The sequence below is a fragment of the Malurus melanocephalus genome, unplaced genomic scaffold, assembly GCF_030028575.1.
Source record: "Malurus melanocephalus ecotype Western Australia unplaced genomic scaffold, MMel_1.1 scaffold_413, whole genome shotgun sequence".
NCBI lineage: Eukaryota > Metazoa > Chordata > Aves > Passeriformes > Maluridae > Malurus > Malurus melanocephalus.
The window spans coordinates 355,938-378,208 of NW_026623645.1; the positions used below are offsets into that span (position 1 = coordinate 355,938).

Below are 22,271 nucleotides of genomic sequence, written 5' to 3' on the forward strand. Positions count from 1 at the left end.
GTTTTGACAGTCACTTCCAAAAAGAAAATAAATTGCAAAAAAAAAGGGGTTTTTTTCAGATTGCATGAGAAAAGTGTTATTGTTGAAAAATTACTTTCACTGTGCAGAATAGAGGAATGGCTCTCCTGTTGCCTTTCCTCTCCGTTCCACTAGGACCATTTTGGATGCATTTTTATCACTGAGTGAGATTTATTCCTATTTAATGGCTGCAGCAGGYACCCAGAGAGGAGTCATCCTGAGATACTATCCTGACATTGTAGGGAACAGAATTCCATCCTTCAAGCCCTTGTCACACCGATACTTTTTAAAGGTCTTCAGATCTTCAGATTGATTCTCTTGAGGATAAAAGCTGGTTTAAGCTTCTCTTTAATTTATTCTCTCCATAAAGATAGGCCTTGAACCAAATAACAGCTAGAATTACATGCAAGAACAGTCTCTAAATTAAGTGTCTGTTTGCATTAAGACCTGTCTTGGATGCTGTTCACTTCTCCTGCTTAGGCTGGGATGGAGGTTATATCTCTGTCCTGGTAGCACTTGGTCTGACATACAGATCTTTATTTAGAGATTAAGAATAGTGTCCAGGTAGTAAAATTGTTTATTCCATTCTCATTCCTGCTTCCATTTGAAATTTGTGCATCACTGCACACTTTCTACAAAGAGTTGRTGCTGAAGTGCCTTCCATAAAGCTRCAATATTGAAGAGTACTTCAATTATTTTTAGTACTGGGTGTGTGTTTATCTTGTAATATATATTTGTRGCCTAAAAGGCATGGTTTTGCGTTCTCTAAAGGAAAGTGACAYGTACAAATTACAGGCACTTTCTCTTGACATGGAGCCTATGTCAATGAGCACACATGGGTTTTGTGAAATGCTAATTCAGCAGGAATAGAATTTTAAGGTTTTCCAATTAAGGAAAAAAGGAAAGGCCCTTCCTGAGAAACGCTCAGTAGCAGGGGTAAATGTATGCCTCCCCACCCCCTCACCCTGTTTGCAGTATAGAAACACCTGCGTCTGGAATTAATGGACATTGGTAGTCAATTCATGTTCTGAAACTTGAATTTTATCTTTTTTAAGGCTGAGGGAAAGGACATCTGCTTTTCTATCATAATAGGAAAGTAGGATAAGAAGGTCTATTGAATTTCATTAGATTTTTGTAAGGCTGGTATCACCAACAARCTTTAATCTGTAGGACTCTAAACATTTTTATCAAAGCACAAGGTAATGCAGAATAATGTATTGGGAGTAGACTAGGATGTTAAATTTTAATGCTAATATATTAATAGTATCTACAGTGCCTAAAGGATACTGGCTTCTTTGTGCATATTTTTTGCCATTTAATCTTTCAGTATCTTTTTATTAATCAATATCGAGATGTGTATAGCCTGTCAGAATTTGCATGTTTCCTAAGCTATATCTGTATGGGATACCTTTATTTAAAATACAGTTCTAAATGTAGTGTGTCCTATGATTATGCCTTCTATCCAATGGGAGATTAGTTGGTATTCATACGCTATCAACAAGTGATATATTAGATTCCTGTGAGTAAAATGATACTGCATAGGGTGAAGAGCCATCTATTTCCAGCWAAATGTGTAATTATTCAGCTCCATATAGCTTTTATAAAAAGGAGAATCTATTAATTAGCTATTGTCTTCAAATCAAATACTGTAATTATATAGTTCTACTTAGAAATCTGCTTTCTGTCATGTATTTTTGGCTACATTTTGCATTTAGATCACTGATTTAGTTCCTCTCCATAAAGAAACCTCAGTCTCAAGAAACCTTTTCTTTCAGTTTCTCAGAACTTATCGTTTTCTCAGTCAGTCCTTTCAGCCTTCTTTGGTACAACGACCAGGGCTGGATGTCACYTGTGCATCAGCATTGAGCTCTTTAGGCATCAGGAATGAGGAATACTGGAAGTAATTGTTCTGTTGTGCAGATACTCACACATTGCTCATCTKTTAGAACTCTGTCTGGGTTTAAAGGACACACCTTTGGGACACAGGGGCTTCTGAGCCATACATGACTCCACAGCTGTAACTGGGCTATGAAAATCTAGTGCCTGTAAGAAAGAAAGAATTAAAAATAGTTAGAGCTCAGTGAACATATGGAGGACAAGAGAAGAAGAAGTAAAACAGTGCTTTGCTTCATTTTTTTGAGTAGATGCAAGGGAAAAGAAGAAGGCAGAATTGCTGCTTTGTGTGTAATCAGAACTAGGTAAGAGCTAGGCAAGCTGATGTGTTTTTGCTATCTCAGAAAAAGTTAAATGAAATTGTTTAAACAAACAAAAACGCACAACAAYGAAAAAGCCCCAACCTAACCAAAAAATACCCAACCAGCACTTAGAAATATTGTACTCCATTTAATAAGATGTTTTGATATGATGTGTTGAAATAGAGTGAATGAAGCAAATGTTAAAAGATCAATGACTGATCAATCAAGGCTGAGTTGTTTKCAGGGGTCAGTTGTCTACTTGAAAGGCTAAATGCATAAAGCCTGCTATCTGGGGGCTAGGGCAAGACAGCTGGAGAAGGATTAAAAGAAGGCCGAAAATTAGCTTTTTAATCCTGCTCATAATAGTCTAAAAGAACGGTTAAAATTAGCTTTTAAATCCCACTCAAAGCACACCAAAATCAGGAAGACTGAGTGACTAATACAGGCCTTACAGGATGAGAATGAGGGGGAAGAATGGAGAGCTGTGGTGTGATGTGGCTGGTAAGACCAAACTCTGTAATATTACATTCAACCACACACACACAAGATGAAACCCCTTGAAGGAGATTTGATCTATGGACTTTTGAGTTGAAAGAGAGCCAGAATAAGGGAGAAGTCTACCTTTATGATGAGAAAAATTGAAATAATTTCTGCCATAAATGTGGCATATAGGGAATACACAATTTAAAATAATTTAATAGCTCTTTCTGTKCAAACATACTCTCTATTTCCCAGCTGACATCTTCTGTGGCCATTCAAATTTACCCAGCAAAACCTGTGATCATTAAATTCAAAGCAGAGGGCTCAGTAAATGCATGTTCATCCCCAAATTCTGGCGTTTGAAACTTGTGTGAGAATTACAGCTGTACAAGTGGGAGGACAGCCATTAAATGAATARTGATGTTGACTTAGCAGATGCACCCAGGTGAGCAGGGCTTGCCTCTGTACATTTTCAGAGCTGGCAAGGAGRCTGAAGGTTTTACCATTCTTGTGAATTTCAATGTGTACCATYTCAGCATTTGACTTTTAAGGTTAAATTGTAGCTTTAAGATATTATCCTTTTGGATCCTGAGGGAACCAAAGGCATCCACCTCTCACATGTGCAGTTGTCCACATCAGTCTCTTTGTCTGAGGAGGGGTGGAGATTTGGGGGCCGCTGGGGAGCCATCGTGATAGCTGGTTCAGAGCATCCTCTCTGCTCCATCCTGCTCACCTCTGTGCTCTGTGCCAAGTTGAGAGTCAGCCTTTCAGTCTTCCACCAGATTCTTTTGCTCACCAGCATTTGCACAYGTGTGGAGTCCTTTAATTTATTTCAGCTCCCTCGAAAGGATGCTCCTTCTGGGGTTTCTGTGGGCAGACAGGGAAGGATTCAAACACGGGGGAAAATCTTCCCTGTGCTGAGGCTGCCAATGGATTCTGTGACAGCACTCACTGCCTTGGAGATGCAAGGGAGAGCAATTTGCCTTAAATTGCTGCTAGCATGGTTTGTATCTATAAAAGTTTAAATGTATGARATGCTGAGCTGTAAGAAATTGCCATATTTTAGGCTCATCCATAATAGAAAGAATGYTGTTCAGAAACAAAGGTTTGACAGTGAAATATAATAAGTATAGTTATTTTGTAGGATAGAAATGGACAAATAAAATGGAATATCAGGAAGTAATTCACCTCATAATGCAGAAAATAACATCATTTTATTTCTGTTGGGTTTTTAACTCTGTTGCTCTCTGTACTCTGAAAGAAGGGAAAATAATACAGTTTGTAGCTCTGTGTGAGGCAGTAAGTTATTTGAGTTTCACTGAATTTTTAAATACTTGTCCTTTGAAAGCAAAATATAGGCTCTCTAAACAGTAATGGTGAGAGTATATTTTTTTTTCCTTCATCTCAAATGCTTGAGTCTTGACAGTTTATTTTCTTTTCTCTTTCTCACTTGTCAGGATACTAAGCAAATATCATTACAAATGTGGCTATGTGCTTAAGTGAGCCAACAAGGATRGTTAGGTTTTCATGGCTGAGAAACTTTTCTTATTCTTAAATTTCTCAGTATGGAGGAAAGAAAACGGCATTGGGGGATGTGTGTGTGTTAGAAGTTTTCAATTTGGTACTGAAAATAGGAAATAATGGCCTATACATTTTTGTACATATGAAATGAAAATTAAGTTCCTATCAGTGCTGAAGTAATGTAATTTCATGTCCAAATGTTTATGGAAACAAAGAAAAAATGGCACCTCAGTGCCTACTTTGTCTCTGAGGAATAATCTTTCATTTTACACAGAGGTCTGAGAAACTTAGATGTGTTTTGTTCCAAGTTTCACGCCTGCAATGTTATTCTGGGGCTTCAGTTTCGTAGCTTGCCTAAATTCATTTGAAGTTCACCTGAAAATTTTTTAACTCACTGGAATTCACTTTCCTGTAGGAGACCTATACACTTCTACTATGATATCCTAGAAAGCAAACCTGATTGTCATGTGTATCTGTAAACTTCCTTCCCCTGTCTATTTCTTAATGAAATGCTAATTCCTATTTTTTTTACAATGTCAGTCTTAATTGCATTTGAGAGAAGTTTATGGTTGGATGCATGTACAGAAGGGTGTATACTGGGAATTCCTAGGCCTTGGTTCCTTTCTGATGCCACATAATCAAAGCTTTAACTTCAGCTGCTTGTACAGAAGTTGTAGGCATTAAGCATTAACACCTGAATCTGAAAYGGTGTAGTGGTGCATATGGGGCAGCTGGGGAAGTGTTAATAGCTGCAACCACACCAAGGCTTCTGGAAGAGGTTTGAGAGAGCACTGGGGATGTAACAGAACGAGACCAGAATCCAGTGTGAGTGCTTCTTTAAGATGTGCTATGTGAATCTGAAGATTTGAAGAAGAATCTTTACATCAGGGTTTGAAACKAAAACCAACATTGACACGCTCTATAGAGAGTATGAATTTCCTTGCCAATGGGAAAAGGTTTTTTACCTTAATTTTGGAGTGGAACAAAACTGCTGTKTCCTTGTTCTCGTTTGGAAGTGATTGTTGATTCAATCAGAGATGGTTCGTGATTATGTGTCATCTCGGTTTAGGGATCTAATCAARTGTGATTAATCCAATAATACTGTTAATTTGTTGATTTAGGGATTTRATTTAAGTCAGCATAATGACAAGGTTAGTTATATCACTCTTCTCCTGGTTGTTATGAAAGTAAGCAATACATTGGGCTTAAACAGTAGCCATACTATGCWTTTGTTCTGCTTGTTTRGRCTTTGGTAAAAAATGGAAAATAGAGAGTAGGGGTTTTTGGGTAGTTTTTTAGCAGTGTGATTTTAAAGTGAGGAAGCAATTTAGTGGATGACCTGGAGACTGTCATGTCCACAAAGCTGAAGYGTTTGTCACTCAGAGGAGGCATTCTGCTTGAAATGAACTTCAAATCAGCCTGYCTTGAATTTTAGAAGTAATGCTTGGTGTTTGCTTTCTATCAAAGACCTTATGGRGCACAGATTTTTAAGTAGGTGGAAAAATACTAATCTGAAAAGRAAAAGAGATTCCATGAAAAACAAAACAGTTTTCACCTTTCCCATTCACACACAGTTAGGAGCAGATTGACATAGGAATGGCCTRTGTTGTGCAGAGGAGAGCTGTTTATCGGGGCATTTCTGTTTTCTTACCAGTTGTGGTCTTCTGGATCCCATGGCTTTCATTGCTGTTGACTGAAGCAATTGGTTATTAATTAATTACCCATGTAAATGAGGTACTACAGAGTGGTTCTTCTGAGCTGTTTTAATTGATTTTTGAGACATTTCTGGATTTAAAATGACCAGCTGCTGGAACTGCAGTAGTTCAGAAATCCYGCTGTATGCAGCACAAGTTTCCYGAGGCTGGTAGTTCACATGGTTGGSCTAACTTAAAAGCAAGTAATTTGGATTCTGAACACAGACTGATAAAATATGTGTTCCCATGTAGCTCCATACCACACAACGAGCTGTCAGGTATCTGGGAACTGAGGACACAAATAAATTGAGGCAGGCCTGGCTCATCCAAGCCCTAACACAGTCATCCAATTTGTTTAAAAAATTCACTCTCTCTGTACTTCCAGAGGAGCTGGCTATGAGTCAGGCTCACTCAGTAATGCAATTTTTATGCTGACACTTTGTATATAAATGTTGGTTTCAGAGTAATGGGTGTTAATGCTGAATATGTCCTGCATTGTTCTGATAATGACATCAGAAAAAAACACGCTCCAAATGTGTTTGTCAAACCAGAGGGGGCTRTGAAATTCCTGTCAATCAGGAGTATGTTATTAAAAGAACCCAAAAAACCTCTCAATTCCAGGTCTGGTATGAATACCTGAACTGAATGGCAAAATTTATGCATCTYTCTTCACCAAATGGAAGAAGTTTTAAGACTAAGGCTACCCGTGTGAATTGGATGCAGTCTGTCTTTCARTGAGAAAAATTCAAACCTCTTTTGGAATCATTTCACTCTCTGGAAGCTTCACTTTCTGTGTTAGGGCAAGGCCTCCCCTGCCCTTGCCCTCACAATGTTTGATGAACAAGTAAATTTAAAGTTTCCATTTGGTCTTCTGAGAAGAGACTTGTTCTTTGAATGAAGAGCTATATTTATTGAAATGTTTCAAAGTTTCTAAATGAGATATTTAGGATGAGGCTTTCCAGTGCCAAAGGGCCTTCCAGTCAGATAATGGACAGAAAAAAAATTTACAATTTTTCTAAGGCAAAAGTGAGAATCCAAGTTCTCAGCAAGAATTCCAGTGCTCTGTTTTTARTGGCCAGATTTTTTGAACACTGGAATGTCTTTTTCAGTTGAAAGAGTAATATAACCAAAATCAACTCTAAATTTTTCCCAGCTCCATCAAATTTCTATATAGTAGTCTATAAACACATAACATGGTTGATTTCTCAGACCTTTTGGGGAGAAGGAAATTTATAATACAGCAAATAAGAAAATTTAGAATCTGTGTTTGGGAGCACTGAAAAAAAATGTACAGATGGAGGCATTGTTGGTTTTTTGCTTTCCTTGTAGAAGTMCTTTGGGCATGTGTTAACCTCCATAACTGAATTGCAAATCTTTGAGGACAGATCTGTTGTAATATGTTGAGTTTTTGCATCCTATGCTCAGCATCATGTAGTATGGAATCCTAAACTACAAGCAATTAATTCTGATTTTTATCTCAAATTACTTTAAATTTGCTCTKTAGTCCTAAGGGAACTGAGCTCAGTGGTAGTCACAAAGTCGTTATAATGTAACTTTCTGCACAGTAATTTTAAATACTGGGGGGAGGKKTTTTTTTTAATTTTRTAAAAATTAATAGTTTTTAATTTTACAGTTTTGGGGAGRAGCACTGCTGTGCAGCGCTAGCTACAGTGCAAGCACAAACTTATTTTTGTGTCATGAAAATGGATGCTTGCTTAGTACRAATGTATTTTGTTATGTCATGAGAGTAACTCTCTTATCCTAAGGAGCCTCCAGAGCTTCTGAATAAATGCCCATGACACAGAGCCGTGTTGGATCACAGGCTGGCTCTTAAACTGCTCTGTTTCCTTTGCAACTCCTGCTGGAAAGTTCTCAAGGCCTTTATCATGTGCTCAGGGAAGGTTTTAGCACTCAGAGGAATAGTTTGCTTGCTCTGTCTGATCCGTGATGAAGAGCCTGATTCCTGGTCTCTTGTCCCACTTCCACACTGATGAAAGTCACCTTGTTTTAAAGTAAGGTRTTCCTTGCAGTACAAACGAGGGCAGAATGAGCATGAACACATAAGCCAGTAGTCATGAAGCAGAAATGATGGCAAGCAGAGACCAGCAGTCARTAGTAACTGTGTCACAAACAGCAGCTGGAGAATTCCCCATTTTWCTTTAATCGGTGGCTTTTTATGGTAACTTCCTGCATGAAAGAAGGTTTGATACAATCTTCATGAAAATGAGCCAAAAAATGACAAGAATTTATATTGAAAAATTAGTCTGACAGTGCCTTATCAGTATTCATGTGTTTTACTTGGTTTACTTGTTTCCTCTGTTTTTACCAATCTCTCTCCCCTTCCCTTCTTCTGTACAACAGGGATTTGGGAAACAAGTGGATGTGTCATATATTGCCAAACATTACAACATGAGCAAAAGCAAAGTTGACAACCAGTTCTACAGCGTGGAAGTAGGTGACTCGACCTTCACAGTTCTCAAACGCTACCAGAACTTGAAACCTATTGGCTCTGGGGCTCAGGGAATAGTTTGGTGAGTATCAGCAGTTTCTCTTATGATGCTTTGAAACAGAATTGGCGTTTTGCATTTCCTCACAGTTTTCCAGTCACAGCCGTTGTCTGAAATTGCAAAAATAGCAGTCAGGCAACAGACATCCTGAGGCAGAAGGAGCCCAGTGGTTTGCTAATAAATTCCCCGGCTGGTGAGTGTGATAGCACTGGGTTTGTTTCTCCACGCAGCAAAATGCAGCTAGCAAGAAGGCAGGAGAGATTTTATCATAATTGACAACTGAGACACTATTTCCAGAGGCAGTGCAAATAATATCCCAAGTAAACCCTGTAATTTTAGTCTTTTTACAGTAAAAGTCACTGAGAGCAATATAGAAACTTGTCACATCCCATAACATTCGCAAGTACTCATGGTGGAAGCCTTTTGAATCGAGGTAACTGCTRATGTTTCCTTTATTTCTTAAAAGCAATGTTTCAGTGATGTGAATAATGTGAACAAAAGACAAATTCATTCTCCTAAACAATGCAGTTTGTGTTTAGCATGTTCAAAAGCTGTGAAATCCTGGTTGGCTTTTGTCTTGCCATTTTTAGACATGGCCTTTCAATTTCTGTGGCAAGCATTTGTTACCTGTTTAATTATGAGGCATTAGGGTAACTAAAACAATCTTTTATCTATAATTTGATCAGAGATGAAATCTTAATTCCATCTGTCATCTCTATCAGTGTTTTGTTTTTGTTTAACTTGATGTAATGTGGAGGGAGTGGTAAAGCAAGAGGTTCCTTTAATCCAGTGACAAATGGCTTTCCATGGATTGTTGGTATTGGCACCATAATTGACAGTGTAACAACGCTGACAGCATATCCTTAGGTCCCAGTCCATCATGTCCAGTGTTTAGGATACTTTGAGACCACAAGTCCAAAGATTGCTCTAGAGGGCTAAGGACCTTATTTCACATTGTAAACACAAAATGACTAAAGGTTGCTTTAAAATCAGCTTTGGGAAAGAAGCGTATTTTGGGTTGAGTGGTAGTAAAACTAATTTTTTACTATTTGTGCAATTCCATAACAAGCAAAGATAGTTTTCCTGTTTCCTTACTGTTCTCTATTTTGGAGGAAAATAAAATTTTGTTGAATCTCTCCGCAGCTGAATTGCTGTAATGGTCAATTATGAGCAGCAAAAAAACATAGAAGTTAAGCTAAATAAAATCAAAAACATCCTGTGAATTTCATTTTCATACTTAGAGTTGACAGCAAAAATTAAGAATTTCTGAGGAAGGAAAATCAAATCAGAAAACAAGTAAGTTCAAGTGAAAGTTAAYACAAATCCCCTGAAATGGCTGAGTAGCATGGAGAGGCCATAAAAGGCCCTTTTGATGAAACAGATATAGAAGTATTAYATAATAGATGGAAAAGATAATGAGCATTTTTTTCTTACTTTATCTTACATAGTAAACTGCATGTCTTGAGGCATTGTTTACCAGAAATTCAATAACCATCTAGGAGCAAAGCATGAAGAATCTATGGTGATTAATTAATGAAAAGACAATTGGGAGATAAATACTTGTAGTTGAGCTAAGAAAAAAGAGTACATGATGAAAAATATCTTCAGTTGTGTAAGTTTTTCCTTACCTAATATTAATAATAAGCTTACACAGTAAAATATAATAGAATGAGTTACTACTTATTCTACTTATTAGAAACTTACACTCTTTAGAAGTATTTTGATGGAAATAGAGTTACATCTAGAAAAAGCTGATTAAGAAAAAAGAAATACTGAAAACCTGTCTGCTGATGTGAGACAGCTTGCTCTGGTGGGGAAAGTAATTTGTGCTGCTTGTCTTACTCTTTTTCAAAGAAYAGCCCTGAGGAGTGCCTCTATGAAAACAGTGAGAAAAACCTAGGTTACAGGTTTKTTTAGATCCAGTGGCTCTGTTTATACATGAATGTCTTGTCCAAGAAGTGTCACAGGTCTGGGGTCTAATTCTGTACTTCAGTGCTAGAAGTGTAAAAGCCAAATGGRTAAGTGCTGATTGTTCCCTGCACCAAGGGCAGACACAGGCAGCATAGCACAGAGGGRTTTAGGCTCAGTCTTCTCATAGCATGCCCAGTTTCTGGATTTTCTTTCRGCATAACTGAAGGCAGGAACACTACCTGTTATCTGAGTGGAATAAATGGCTTCCTTGTTGCTGGAGGCAGCCTTAGTTCAGTGGTGACATTTGGTTTCATGGAGGGACAGAGTTCTGCTGGTGAGTGCTAGCTACTCTTAGGAGGAGAGGCCTGATGTTTTTCAGGCTGCTCTGGAAGGTGTTGCAGGACTCCTAGGCAAAGCCACAGAGTCCTGAAATCTTTCTCATACAGTTCTATAAAMAGGTATCAAGATAAGCAGAAGGATTTCAGTGGGGAATGTTTTACATTGTGGAACAGAAGCAGGCACAGGAAGCAGGGAATATGGTTATAAAAGAAGTAGTAACTTTACTTCACTTGATTGTGCTGAAAATTACATCAAAGAAAATATTATTTTCTTGATGTGGAAGCATTAAAGATATTAAGGTCTTCAGGAGATGATAATTTAATAAATTACGTGAAAAAGAGAAAACTGTATGATGTGRTTGTTGTAACTGTAACCATATGAAATAATTATAAACTCAGCAAGGAGATGGTATTTCTGTAGATGTTGTAAGTACAGTATCTTTGGAAATTAATCTTTGGGATCTTTCAAAGGGTTTTGTGTTAACCATTTTCACAAAGTTATTTTAGCAGCCAAAAGAAATAAAGAAAACAAGCTGTTTGGAATCTCTTGAGCAGGGAAGCTCCTCTTCACCCTGCAAACACTACTTTTTATCCAAGTGTGGGCTGTTTGCTTGCTGTACATCACACTGAYGCCTGTGAGAAAGCCTGGGGTGTGTTTGCATATCATTATCATGTTGTTCTAAAAGGCATGATGGCGATGGGGCATCACTGAAACACAGCTTGGAGTTTATTAGACCGAGCTGTAGCTGTAAAAACTGTGCAGGTTTTTAACCACACCAGTTAATCTTTGGGTCTGTGATAGAAACAGGAAAGAGTTTTCTGAGTTTAATTAGATATGTGACACTTAAACTTGCTGAGGCAAGTAGCTGATACCCCTCTACAATGTTAGAAGGGAGTTGACACCAACCTTATTTTGCAAGAGGGACTGAGAGAGAGAGAGACAGGTCACTTCCAGCTTGCATTTGTGCATGGTTTAAATGATGGCAGATAGAGAGAAATTCTCGTGTTCCATAAAATCAACAGAAATATGCTGATGTTGGAGTGGGTGTTTCTTTGTGTTTTAAATGAATGCTTTTTGMCTGGAAGCAAGGTAATTGATCTGTAGGTTTTCTGCTGTGGTTTGCAAGCTATCACTTTTTATGTTGTCTGTGATATTTTTGATACTGTCTGTGATGTCTGGAAAAATGGTGTTTTACAGAAATATTTCAAAAGCAATTTGAAGGGCCTCTGACAGTTTTTGAATTTRTGATAGAAGCAAGGGTGAAGTCCAGGTTTCCAAGGCAGATAGGGCAGACATCACTTACAGGCTTGAGGACACAAATAATTAAAATCTTAACWGTATCTTATGAAGATATTTGACCTGGTTTATGACCACATTGGTGCTTATACCTGTGTGTATTATCAGGAGAAAGTGTTAGCTTTGAAAACAAAATTGTCTGGGTGAACATCAAATCAATGGGTCTGATGATGCCTTTCATCTGAAATCCTTTATCTTGGTCTTTTCTTAAAAGTGAACACAAGTTTTCATGCTGCATGATGTTTGTTGAGATGTGGTCTGATGATGCGTCAGCCGGACCGGGGGGCTTGGCTGGGAAGTGCTTTTTTCTATCTCTTTGATGCAGGAAGTTTTTGTGTGAGTAATGTTTAAGTGGAGGATGTGGGAGCAGGGATTATGCTTTCATGAGAGCTTTTTGGTGAATGCATTATAAATTTAGAAAGACGCCTCATCTGCAGATGTAGAGGAGACTGTAAATATATTCCTGAAGTAGTAAATTGGGAAATGTGTTGCAGGTTTTTTTCTTTGAATTAGTGGTTTGATGATACTTTTCAGCCTCAACATAAAGGAGGTAAAGGAGTCTTTTAATATTTCCTGTAATAGGTAGAGCCAGCAAGACAATAAATAGCTTGCTATGTTGCCTAATATTACCATAGGTTCTCCTTTGCTGATTTAATTGTGATTTGGTGGTTGAATCTTAAAGAGTGCAGAGTTCTTTCAGCTCAGCATGTGGTGATGCTGGTGCTTATTGGAGCTTATAAATTTGCCTGAAGTAATACTAGGACCAGAGAATCATTGAGGTTGGAAAATACCCTTAAGGTCATTGAGTCCAACCATTCCCCCCGCCACCATTTCCCCAAGTGCCACATCTGCACATCYRTTTAAATACTTCCAGGGATGGTGACTCAGCCACTTCCCAGAGTGTTCAGAGGCCCGAGGATAACTGTGACAGGTATTGTCCACTACAAGATACAAAAGCACTTGAGCTTTTCTGTACAATGATTATCCTTCTGCTCTGGTTTTGTACTGCACCACTGACTCCTGGTYTGTTTATGAGAATCTAAAGTGATATTGCAGTGGGAATAATGGTGAAAGCCATGGAAAAGAGGAGTTGATGCTTTTGACCATCATCAATTCCAAGCTCATGCTTTTGCTATGGTGCAGTGGAAAAAATACAGAGAATAGTAGTCGTATCAGCGTCTTACAGCTAACACACTTTTTTTTTTTTTTATTGTTTAGCTGGACACTAGTATATTCAAGTTCTTGAGACATGAATATGTTTCTCCATCGTGGTCCTGCTGCCTCAATAATACTGTTTTGATTTTTTTTGTATCACTGAATTGAAATACTGAATTCTTTGATAGAGATCAACATTTGTGCATGTATAAACTGGCATAGTTCCACTGAAGTTCAGAGGTGTTCTCTTTGTWGAATTAATCACTAATTTTCCTCAGAAGAGGAGAATGAAAAATACATGTCATTCAGAAGCAAAATGGGGTGAACAACGTSTGGATAAGCTTAGAATTTCAGTGGCACAGAAGGGAGTGGCAGGATGAATTTTGTCAGCCCCAGTCTCTCCTGTCAATCCGAACTGAGCATATGTTGTGAGTTTGGTTACATTCATTCCAGTTACGTGGTTGCATCTTTCACACTTTTTGTGCTCAGAGTTCTGTTGGCTGGCACTGCAGATTGATCCTGCTCTGTTCTGGATTCTTCAGATCGTATCTATTAGTTCAGTCAGTGCTCTCTTCCTCACGCTGTTGTGTGCTGGGCTCATGTGCTTTGACATCCTGCTCCCGAGGAGGTTTTTGAAGACGACCTTTAGAGAGTTTTACAAGAGTGTTCTGCAAGAGCAGTGTAGGAAATAGCTGTCAGTTTGCACGGGGAACAATTGCTGTACAGATAGTGAAATAAGCATGTCAATATAAACCAATTCTGCCATGTTCGCAGTGCTAATACCATCTCATGCAATGGCAACATGTAGTGATTTTATTTTTTTTCTCTTCTAGGAACAAGTAAACTATTTTTAGATAGTTTAAACTATTTTTAGATTTTTTTTTTTAATTTCCCTTTGGGAAGTTCTTATGGAAATCCCAGAAGGTAAACTCAGAGCAAGCTTCAAACCTCACTCATTCAAGTGTACATTGCAGGATGTCTCCCCAACTCCTGTTTACMCTGAATTTAGATTCACAGTGTAGTATCTTTTGGATTTTCTTGCATGTGATTGCTCTGAAACACCAAAAACTTAACTGCATGTATCTGTTTACCCACTGACCACCATCTGGTCTACATCTGAAAAACTGCGTTCTGCTTTGTGGTTCTGATATCTCTGTGCCTTGTTTCTTGGGAAAGATAGCAAATTTCCCAATTGTGTTTGGAATCTGGATCACAGGCATGTATATTTTAGGGTGCTGAGAGACTCCCAGTGGGTACAGCAAAGTCTGAGTATCTCTCTGTATCTGAGCTCCAGAATATTGAGCGGAGGTGCTTGTTTAAATTGGACAGATTTGTGTTTCTTGAGCTGATGTTGTAAGCATTTGCGTATTAACACATATCCAGAGACAGTTTGCTTGCATATGGAGTGAGAGGAAGTGGGCATGTCTTGCARTTCTCTTGCAACAAAGGACTGTGCTTCAGTATGGAAGGAATTGCTGTTAGGATCRTGGAGAGCTGTTGCCATGTGACAAACTATATATAACATCTGAAAATAGGACAGATGGATTGTCTTTGGGTCCTTGTTTGCTTTGATTCCTATACTACTATCTATTTTGATTCTATTACTACTATCTGTAAGTGTGAAAGACATTAAAAAAGGTATATATCTAGTATTGTGCACGAAGGCACCTAAGGCAGGATGAAGACCCATTTTTTACATGACACAGATGTAATACTTGTGCAAGAACTATTATTACTGTATATATTTTTATCTATCTATTTATAATACATATAATTATATATTACTGTATTTTTTTAAAGGTCTGACATAATTACTACATATAATAATTTTTCTACCTAACTGTTGAGATTCCTGGTAGGTAGGAAATCACCACKTGTTTCACGTTTGTCTTCTTTTGTTTCATTTCCCTTTGGTTGTACRGAGAAATCTAAAATTTAAAATGAAATGGTAATCCCAAATGGTATGTAATAAAATATGCCACAGTATTCTTTCCTAGCAACATGCCCTCTGTCTCTAAAATACACTGCCTATATTTCTGTGTCCTTTTTTAGTTCCTTTCTCCTTAAAGAACCTGTATGGTTKCCATGACTACAATAGTTATGCAGGCAAAATCCATTCCATATTTATACTCTACCAGTTTATGGGGAAAAAAGTAAATAAGTTTGTGAGCAAACCATTTCTGTGCAATCTGGTTTCATGAACCCTGGCAGAAATGTTCCCATTATCAGTCACAAATTCAGTACTGTAAAGGCACGGTCAGGCTCATTTGAGAGCATTGGCAGCCAGGATTTTCAACTGGATTGGTACAACTCTTAGGCATAGAGCAGGTTTGTTCATAGCTGTGGCTGGATAAGCAACTGTGATCCTCTTGGAGCCATTAAAAAACATACCAGCTGTTCATAAATTCTGTGTCTGCAGAGAAGAAACTGATGATTGTGAAACTTAAGCTYTTTCTATGTTGGTTGATTAGAAACTCAATTAAATTTACACTTCTTGCCATCAGGCAAAAGCATTTCATAAACCTTGTTACAGATGTCAGATCCTTATCTGCTCCTACACTGTCAAAAGCTTCCTTTTGGTCACTGGCAGATCTCCCTTTTTCGCACGTTTATGCTATGTTACTACTACAATGTAACTTATTGGACAGGTTTTTTCGAGACTCTAATTTCTCCCGTTGTGTCAGGTTGACTGCCTGGAATTCTGTAGACAGGTATCAGTTCTGCATGGAAAGCAGGGTTAGAATTAACTAATGTCAGTGCATTRCAGCTGTTCGTTCACCCAAAATCCTGTCCCCACTGAAATGAACACTTGCATCATCGTCACTGATCACATGAGACAAATTGCACAAAACACTTCTGTTCCCTCTCAGGATCAAGGGATTTCTCCTGTGATAGGAAAACAGMTGTGAACATATGGAATTAGAGAGATAGGGCAATAGGACACAGCATCTGGATAAAAGGGCCGGTGTCAAAACAAAGAAGCTGTGGAATAAGAAATAGAAAATAGAGCCAGTCTGGAAGAAAATAAAGTTCAGATAATTCAATTTTCTTTGTCAGCATGTATTGCTGATGTTTATTGTCTTAATATCAATGTAATCTACAGATTTTCACAGTGCTCTAYAGGAAGCAAAATGTTGTTCTTTGTCTCAAGACCTGCGCTTAAACAATTATATAAAACAGCGACAGCCAAAAAACACAAGTTGTGCAAAATAAAAAGACCAATATGAAATGAGATTATTTGTGAAGCCTGGGTGAAGTTTGTGAACGTGAGCCATGTCTGAAATTACATGAGTGGCAAAACTTACGAGAATGGGCAAGAGTCTGCAAGAGATGGTTCTGAAAAGAAGCAGAAAGTAGGAAGACTGAAAGACAGGAGTCCCTTTGCAAATGGCAAGTAGGCCATCAAGGCTGTTTTTTTTGTTTGTTTGTTTGTTTGTTTGTTTGTAGATGTTATTTGGGGGATGTTTGGGGTTTTTTCAATATTTTATTATTTTCTGGATTTATAGTGTTACACTTTTTCATCTAAAATTAGTTCAGACCCATTTACAGATAAGTTTTATAGTTTTGGGGTCACTAATTCACCATGACCTACAGAACTGGGTAGAATTTCTGATTCAAGCAAATACCGTGTTTTAAAATTCTGTCTACAAATCTGCATCCTGAAAGTTCTGGTGTAACAGAACAACTCAAAAATGTGAGATTTTTTATTTTGTTCCTGTTGAAAAAAGACACCTTGACTTGTTATGCAGCAGGTAAAACTGGTYCTGTTTGCTTAGAACAGCCTTGTACAGAAAGCAGTACTAGTTTGGGGAAACTAGAACTTTAGTAGCTTTTTAGGGTTAAACTTTTTACTTTTTTTACTCCCATGATTATCACATTGTAGGTGAAGGCTTGCTAAAAGTACACTTTTATTCCATGGTTGAATTTTAGTTTTTAATCATTTGAGAAATGCAGCAAGAAACATTATGAAATAGCGTTTCTTAGTAAAGTGACAGCTTTTGTTCTGTTTGTCAGGCAAGCCAGCAAGTCTTTTAAATTATGGTTGTGAGGGGGTTATAGGAGATAGTAGCAGGTTTCTATTCCAGTTTGCAGATCCAAAAAATAGCAGGTTTATCATGTGACTGACAATTTGAATGTGGTAGGTATTCAGCTTCTGCCAGATGCACACACTTGGCCCTGGTGCCRCTATTTCCCATATCTTGTAAACTGCTGTTAAACAAGGAAACTGGACTTTTTCTGGCTTTGATGCTTAGCAAACTTGAAAACTGTCCAAACTTTATATTCCCTGCTGAGTTCAGAGCAGCAAATGTGAGTCCTCTTTGCCAAATTTGGTGTGTTATACCAATTCTCCAGATGTTGGGCAAACATCTAYTTAATATGGTTTAACTGCAAATCACACTTAAACTTCTTTTGCCCATGTGTTTTCTGCCACTGAATACTGATAGGCACCCCCAGCTCTGGTCCATTTTTCACTTTTCTACCTTGCTCTGGCTTTGGTAAGCATACAAAGAGTGAGTAGCATAGCATACTCTGGAAAGCAGAGATTATAATCTCTTACCAGCATCACGTGTAAGAGAAAGCATGTTGGTCTAGAGCCCTTTTAAAGCAGAATGAGAAAGAAACTTGGCTCCTTTCACTGCCCAGGTTAGTTTCCTAGGCTGGAAGCTAACAAAAGCTACTGACAGCTAGCAGACTGTGTAGTGAGTTAGTGACAAGCGACATGCAGGGCCAGAAAGTACTGATTTTACAGTTCTGTTCAGAAAAGTATTGAAAGAGCCGAGTCTCTTTGAGAGCCAAGTATAAAGAATTAGCAGAGCACATGCAGATGAGAACTATGTAAACATGCTTCATACTCAGCATCCTCATGAATATTTTAATCTGGCAAACTGAACCAGGGCCCATTGAGTGGTGTGCCAGGCAATGTGTGAACTGTATAGCTGTTTCCACATTGCCTTTCCCACTGTATCCCTGCACCGTGTGACAGTGACTGTGGGAAGAGTTTTATCKTGCATCAGTGTGCACAAACAATTGGTGGGTTACAAAATGGTTCTTTTTAGGGCATCATTAGCTCATGTAATTAAAAAGATAACTAACTTTTATTGTAAATATGTTTACTAAAAGTGAGTGTTCTGGCCTTTTTTATCTCTGTAATTTCTTTTATGTTATCTTWCATGTGATGGCTCAAACACCTTCCTTCAGAGCCCCCATCTTAAAGTTTGGTGGATAAGATCTGTCTCAGCATGACTGAATTGTGAAATAGATTTCACAGAAAAAAATTCAGATCTAGTTGTCCTTAGAAATATGAATGAATTCTACTTCCCAGTTTATCTTTGCTGTGAAGCRCTGCTTGGCTTTGACATTTCAGGCAGTGACTGTAGTACTTGAAACAGAATGAGTAATACAGCTTCAAAACTRGGCTGTTATGGATATGACAATGACACTATTTAATGCTTTATGGGTGGCTGTAAAGGGACTGGATGAATTTTTGACTTGAACTTTGTATTTGCATGTGAGCCTGTAAGCTGTTGAGCCGGTAATGGACAGCCCCACCAGAGAGGGTGATGCACAGGTACTCAACAACATTTTGCCTCTATCTTCAATGGCAGCCTCCCTTCCCACACCTCTCCAGTAGAGGGACAGCAGGATGGGGACTGGGGTAGCAAAGTCTCTCCCACTGTAAATGAAGATCAGGTTTATGACCACTGAGGAACCTGAATGTACGTGTGTGACCCGATGAGAGGCATCCCACAGTCCTTGGCTGAKGTAGTTGCCARACTTCTCTTCAAGATATTTGCRAAGCYGTGGCARTCAGGTGAAGTCCCAGATGACTGGAAAAAAGGGAACTTTGTACCCATCTTTAAAAAGGGTACTAAGGAGGACCCTGGGAAATACTGRTCTGTCAGCCTCACCTCTGTGCCTGGGGAGATGATGGAACAGATCCATGGAGGCTGTGCTAGGGCCCATGGAGGGCAGGGAGGTGATACAGGACCACCATCACAGCTTCACCAAGGGTGAGTCCTGYYTAACCAACCTGCGGTCTCCTGTGATGGAGTGACTCCCTCAGTGGTCAAGGGAAGGGTTTCACATATCATTTATCTGGACTTCCCTAAAGCCTTTGAAACAGTCCTTCATAACATCCTTCTCTCTGAAGTGGCAAGAGATAGATCTGATGGGAGGACACTTAGATCCAGAGAGTCAACTTTGGTCAACAGCTCAGAGTCCTGATGGACATCAGTGATGAGTGGTGTCTCTCAGAGGTCTGTGTTGGGACCAGGGTTATTTCATATCTTCATTCATGACAGACCAAGGGATCAAGTGCAGCCGCAGCAAATTTGCAGGTTTGTGAGCTTTAACATGCCAAGTGCAAGGTGCTGCATGTGGGTCAGGGCAATCCCTGGTATCARCACACAGGCTGGGGGATGGACAGATCAGAGCAGCCCTGCCCAGAAGGACACGGGGGTGCTGGTGGATGAGAGGCTGGACATGACCCAGCCATGTGCACTCCAGACCAGAAACCAAACTTCCCAAGCGCTGTGGGCGGCAGGGTGAGAGAGGGGATTCTGACCCTCTGCTCAGCTTTGCTGATGCCAGCTGTCCTTCCCGATAAAACACTGAAATGTAAAAATAGAGCCACACATTTTGAGCTTTTGTCTTAAAATCCTCCCATTTTAATGRCACATCTTTGAAGTTTTAAGCGCTGCAGAATTTACTATTAATCTTGACAGAAATGCTGAATTTTCATTCAAGGACTGAGATGATAATCCCAGACAATTTAGGCACTTCAATCGTCTCTCATGTTACTTCATTCCAGCACAGGATGATGGATCACATGTTGCTGGGCAGTGCAGGAAGGAATATTTTGAGCCAAATCAGTAATCTCTATAGTGATGAGGATGCTCATGGAAAGTCTTGGCAACTGATTTATCTGTTCTGTGAAACTGTAATCTGGTGATAGTAAAAAAATGATGACTTGTSCTGCAGCTGGGGAGGCAGCTTCATTGTATCTTCTAATCTAGCTGTTTCCAGTGGCTTGCRAGAAGCTGTGAGCTGATGGAATCAACACACACAAAAAACCCTGAACMGTAAATGCCAACAAGAAAAGTGTAGCGGTCATCCATTATGAAGCTGTATTGGTCTTTTTTAGCATCAGCTCTGAATATTGTCCCAATTTCTCTGTGTTTTGAGGGGAAATAGAGCTCATTTAGGGTGTATAGTGGCCGTTCCTGACAACAGGTCTGCAACTCTTCAGTACCRTCATATTGGAATTTTTGTGATTTTCAGCACAAAGAATTGATTTCAAACCTAAKAAGGACATTGAAAGGCTCTTTGTTACAGAAGCCTTTGACTTRAACTGCTTGGGGCAAACTTTCTGCACACTGGTGCATGTATGGAATTCTTTTCTTTTACACCATTTTCATTGAAAAATTTTACTATATTTAAATATACTTTCTGAAGAGAAATTTTCGCTCCAAAAAGAATTTTTTTTTCTCTTTTTATTGTAATTATTGAAGAGAGGAATATGCACTATTTGTATGAATGTCTGCCTTTAGAAACTCAGAAGTTATGTGTCAAGAGGAGGAAAAAAGTTAAGAATGAGAAAGTCTAGTTTCATTCTAAAATTTAGACTGATACTTGATGACAATGAAAGGAGCAAGCAAAGCAAATCCACCCAAAAAAAACCTTACCAGAGTACACTTAGAAAAGTTTGCTTAAAGCAAAATAATATTTTCACTCTTTTTTGTTGGAGTATTAGACTGAAAGGGGACCATAAGCAGAGAGAAGGTAAAGCACTTAAAATATTTTRTGATTAAAGTTTCATAAAATGCTTTAACAGAATTTTTGCTTGATACAGGAAAAAGATTTGGCTCTTGTCATTCCTAAAAATTACTTCTTCAGAAGTAGTGATGGTTATCTGGAAGATAACTTTGAAGACAGAGAAATTGCTGTGAAAAGGATTTTTATAAGCATCCATCTACGCTTTTCTTTTTATCTGTCAGGGAGTATATATTTAGATGTGTATCTGAGCACATATTTAGAAGGTGTTCCACTCCATATATTGGTGGTGATTGGTGGTTGAGGATGAGCCATCATTAGCATTCTTGTTAAACGTCATTTTCAGGATTACCAGTTCTYTCCAGTGATGGAGGTCTCACCACTAAATAACCAGGGTACTTCACCGACACACATCAGTGTCTTTGTTTAACAAAGTTTCAGCTTTCTTCCCCCTTGCTGTGCTGGGATGAAGAAAATAAGGCAAAATGCAAATGTCAGTGACAAAACTAGCTTAGCTAGAAGGATCAGGTATTGCAGATCTAAACAGCAGTGATTTATAACRAGCAGAATTGTAACTGGAGTCTTTCTGAAGCAAGGCAAAGATGACCAAAGTTTAAGTGACMAAAGTCACTTTAGAAAGTAGGTGAAATATTAAGTAGCTTTTCAGAAAAATGWTACCATTATATTTGTCACAATATGTATATATAGGAATAGGGAAGGGGAATGTTTATTGTCCCTTGGATTTCTACAACATTCAGTGAAGAGACTTCCTTAATGCAAAAAACTGTTTGCTGAGATTGTCCAGAGTCTCCATTTCACAGCTTGTCTGGGAAGACTGGAGTCTGGGAGTTCCCCTTCCTTTTGTGGGCTTCAGATCTCTCCTCTGAGAGCTTGAGAAGTCCAAGATGGCTTGAGATGTGTGTGTGCCCCATTCAAAGAATCTTGACACTAAAGATTACAAAAATTGTCCTTTATTATCCTAAGAACCCATCTCTATGAGTCGACTTAAAAAAAGAATTTTCCATGGGTTTGACAGTCTGTCCTGGGGTAGACTATACTGGACTTGATAAATGCTAAGTGTCACTGTTGATGAAAAGATGGGRGGAATAATTTTAAGTATTTACTTGGTAAGTGTCTATTGAAAGAGAAACTTGGACATGAAATTTCTTGGACAAGAAAGCTTCTCTTTACGTTTTGAAATAGTTGTAAAAATGAATGTCTGGTCCTTGAAGTGCAGACAACATAGCGTTGCTCATTATTCATTACGATCTGACTTCACACAGAATATTAGTGGTAAATGATGACCTGGGCTTGTGTATATCCTACTAGAAGGAGTTTCATTTTGTCCTGCTGAAGTCAGCAAAGAGCCTTGTTAAATATGT

At 38.6% G+C, this 22,271-nt stretch overlaps 1 protein-coding gene across 4 annotated transcripts in view; it reads left to right on the plus strand.

Annotated features, from left to right (window-relative positions):
- Positions 1-22,271, plus strand: part of MAPK10 (mitogen-activated protein kinase 10) — a 75,746-nt gene that overhangs the window by 1,265 nt on the left and 52,210 nt on the right. For all 4 annotated transcript variants that reach the window (XM_057379628.1, XM_057379629.1, XM_057379632.1 and 1 more), the window contains exon 2: positions 8,270-8,439. In XM_057379628.1, coding sequence (XP_057235611.1) covers positions 8,270-8,439 — 170 coding nt within the window. The remainder of the gene's footprint in view (positions 1-8,269; positions 8,440-22,271) is intronic.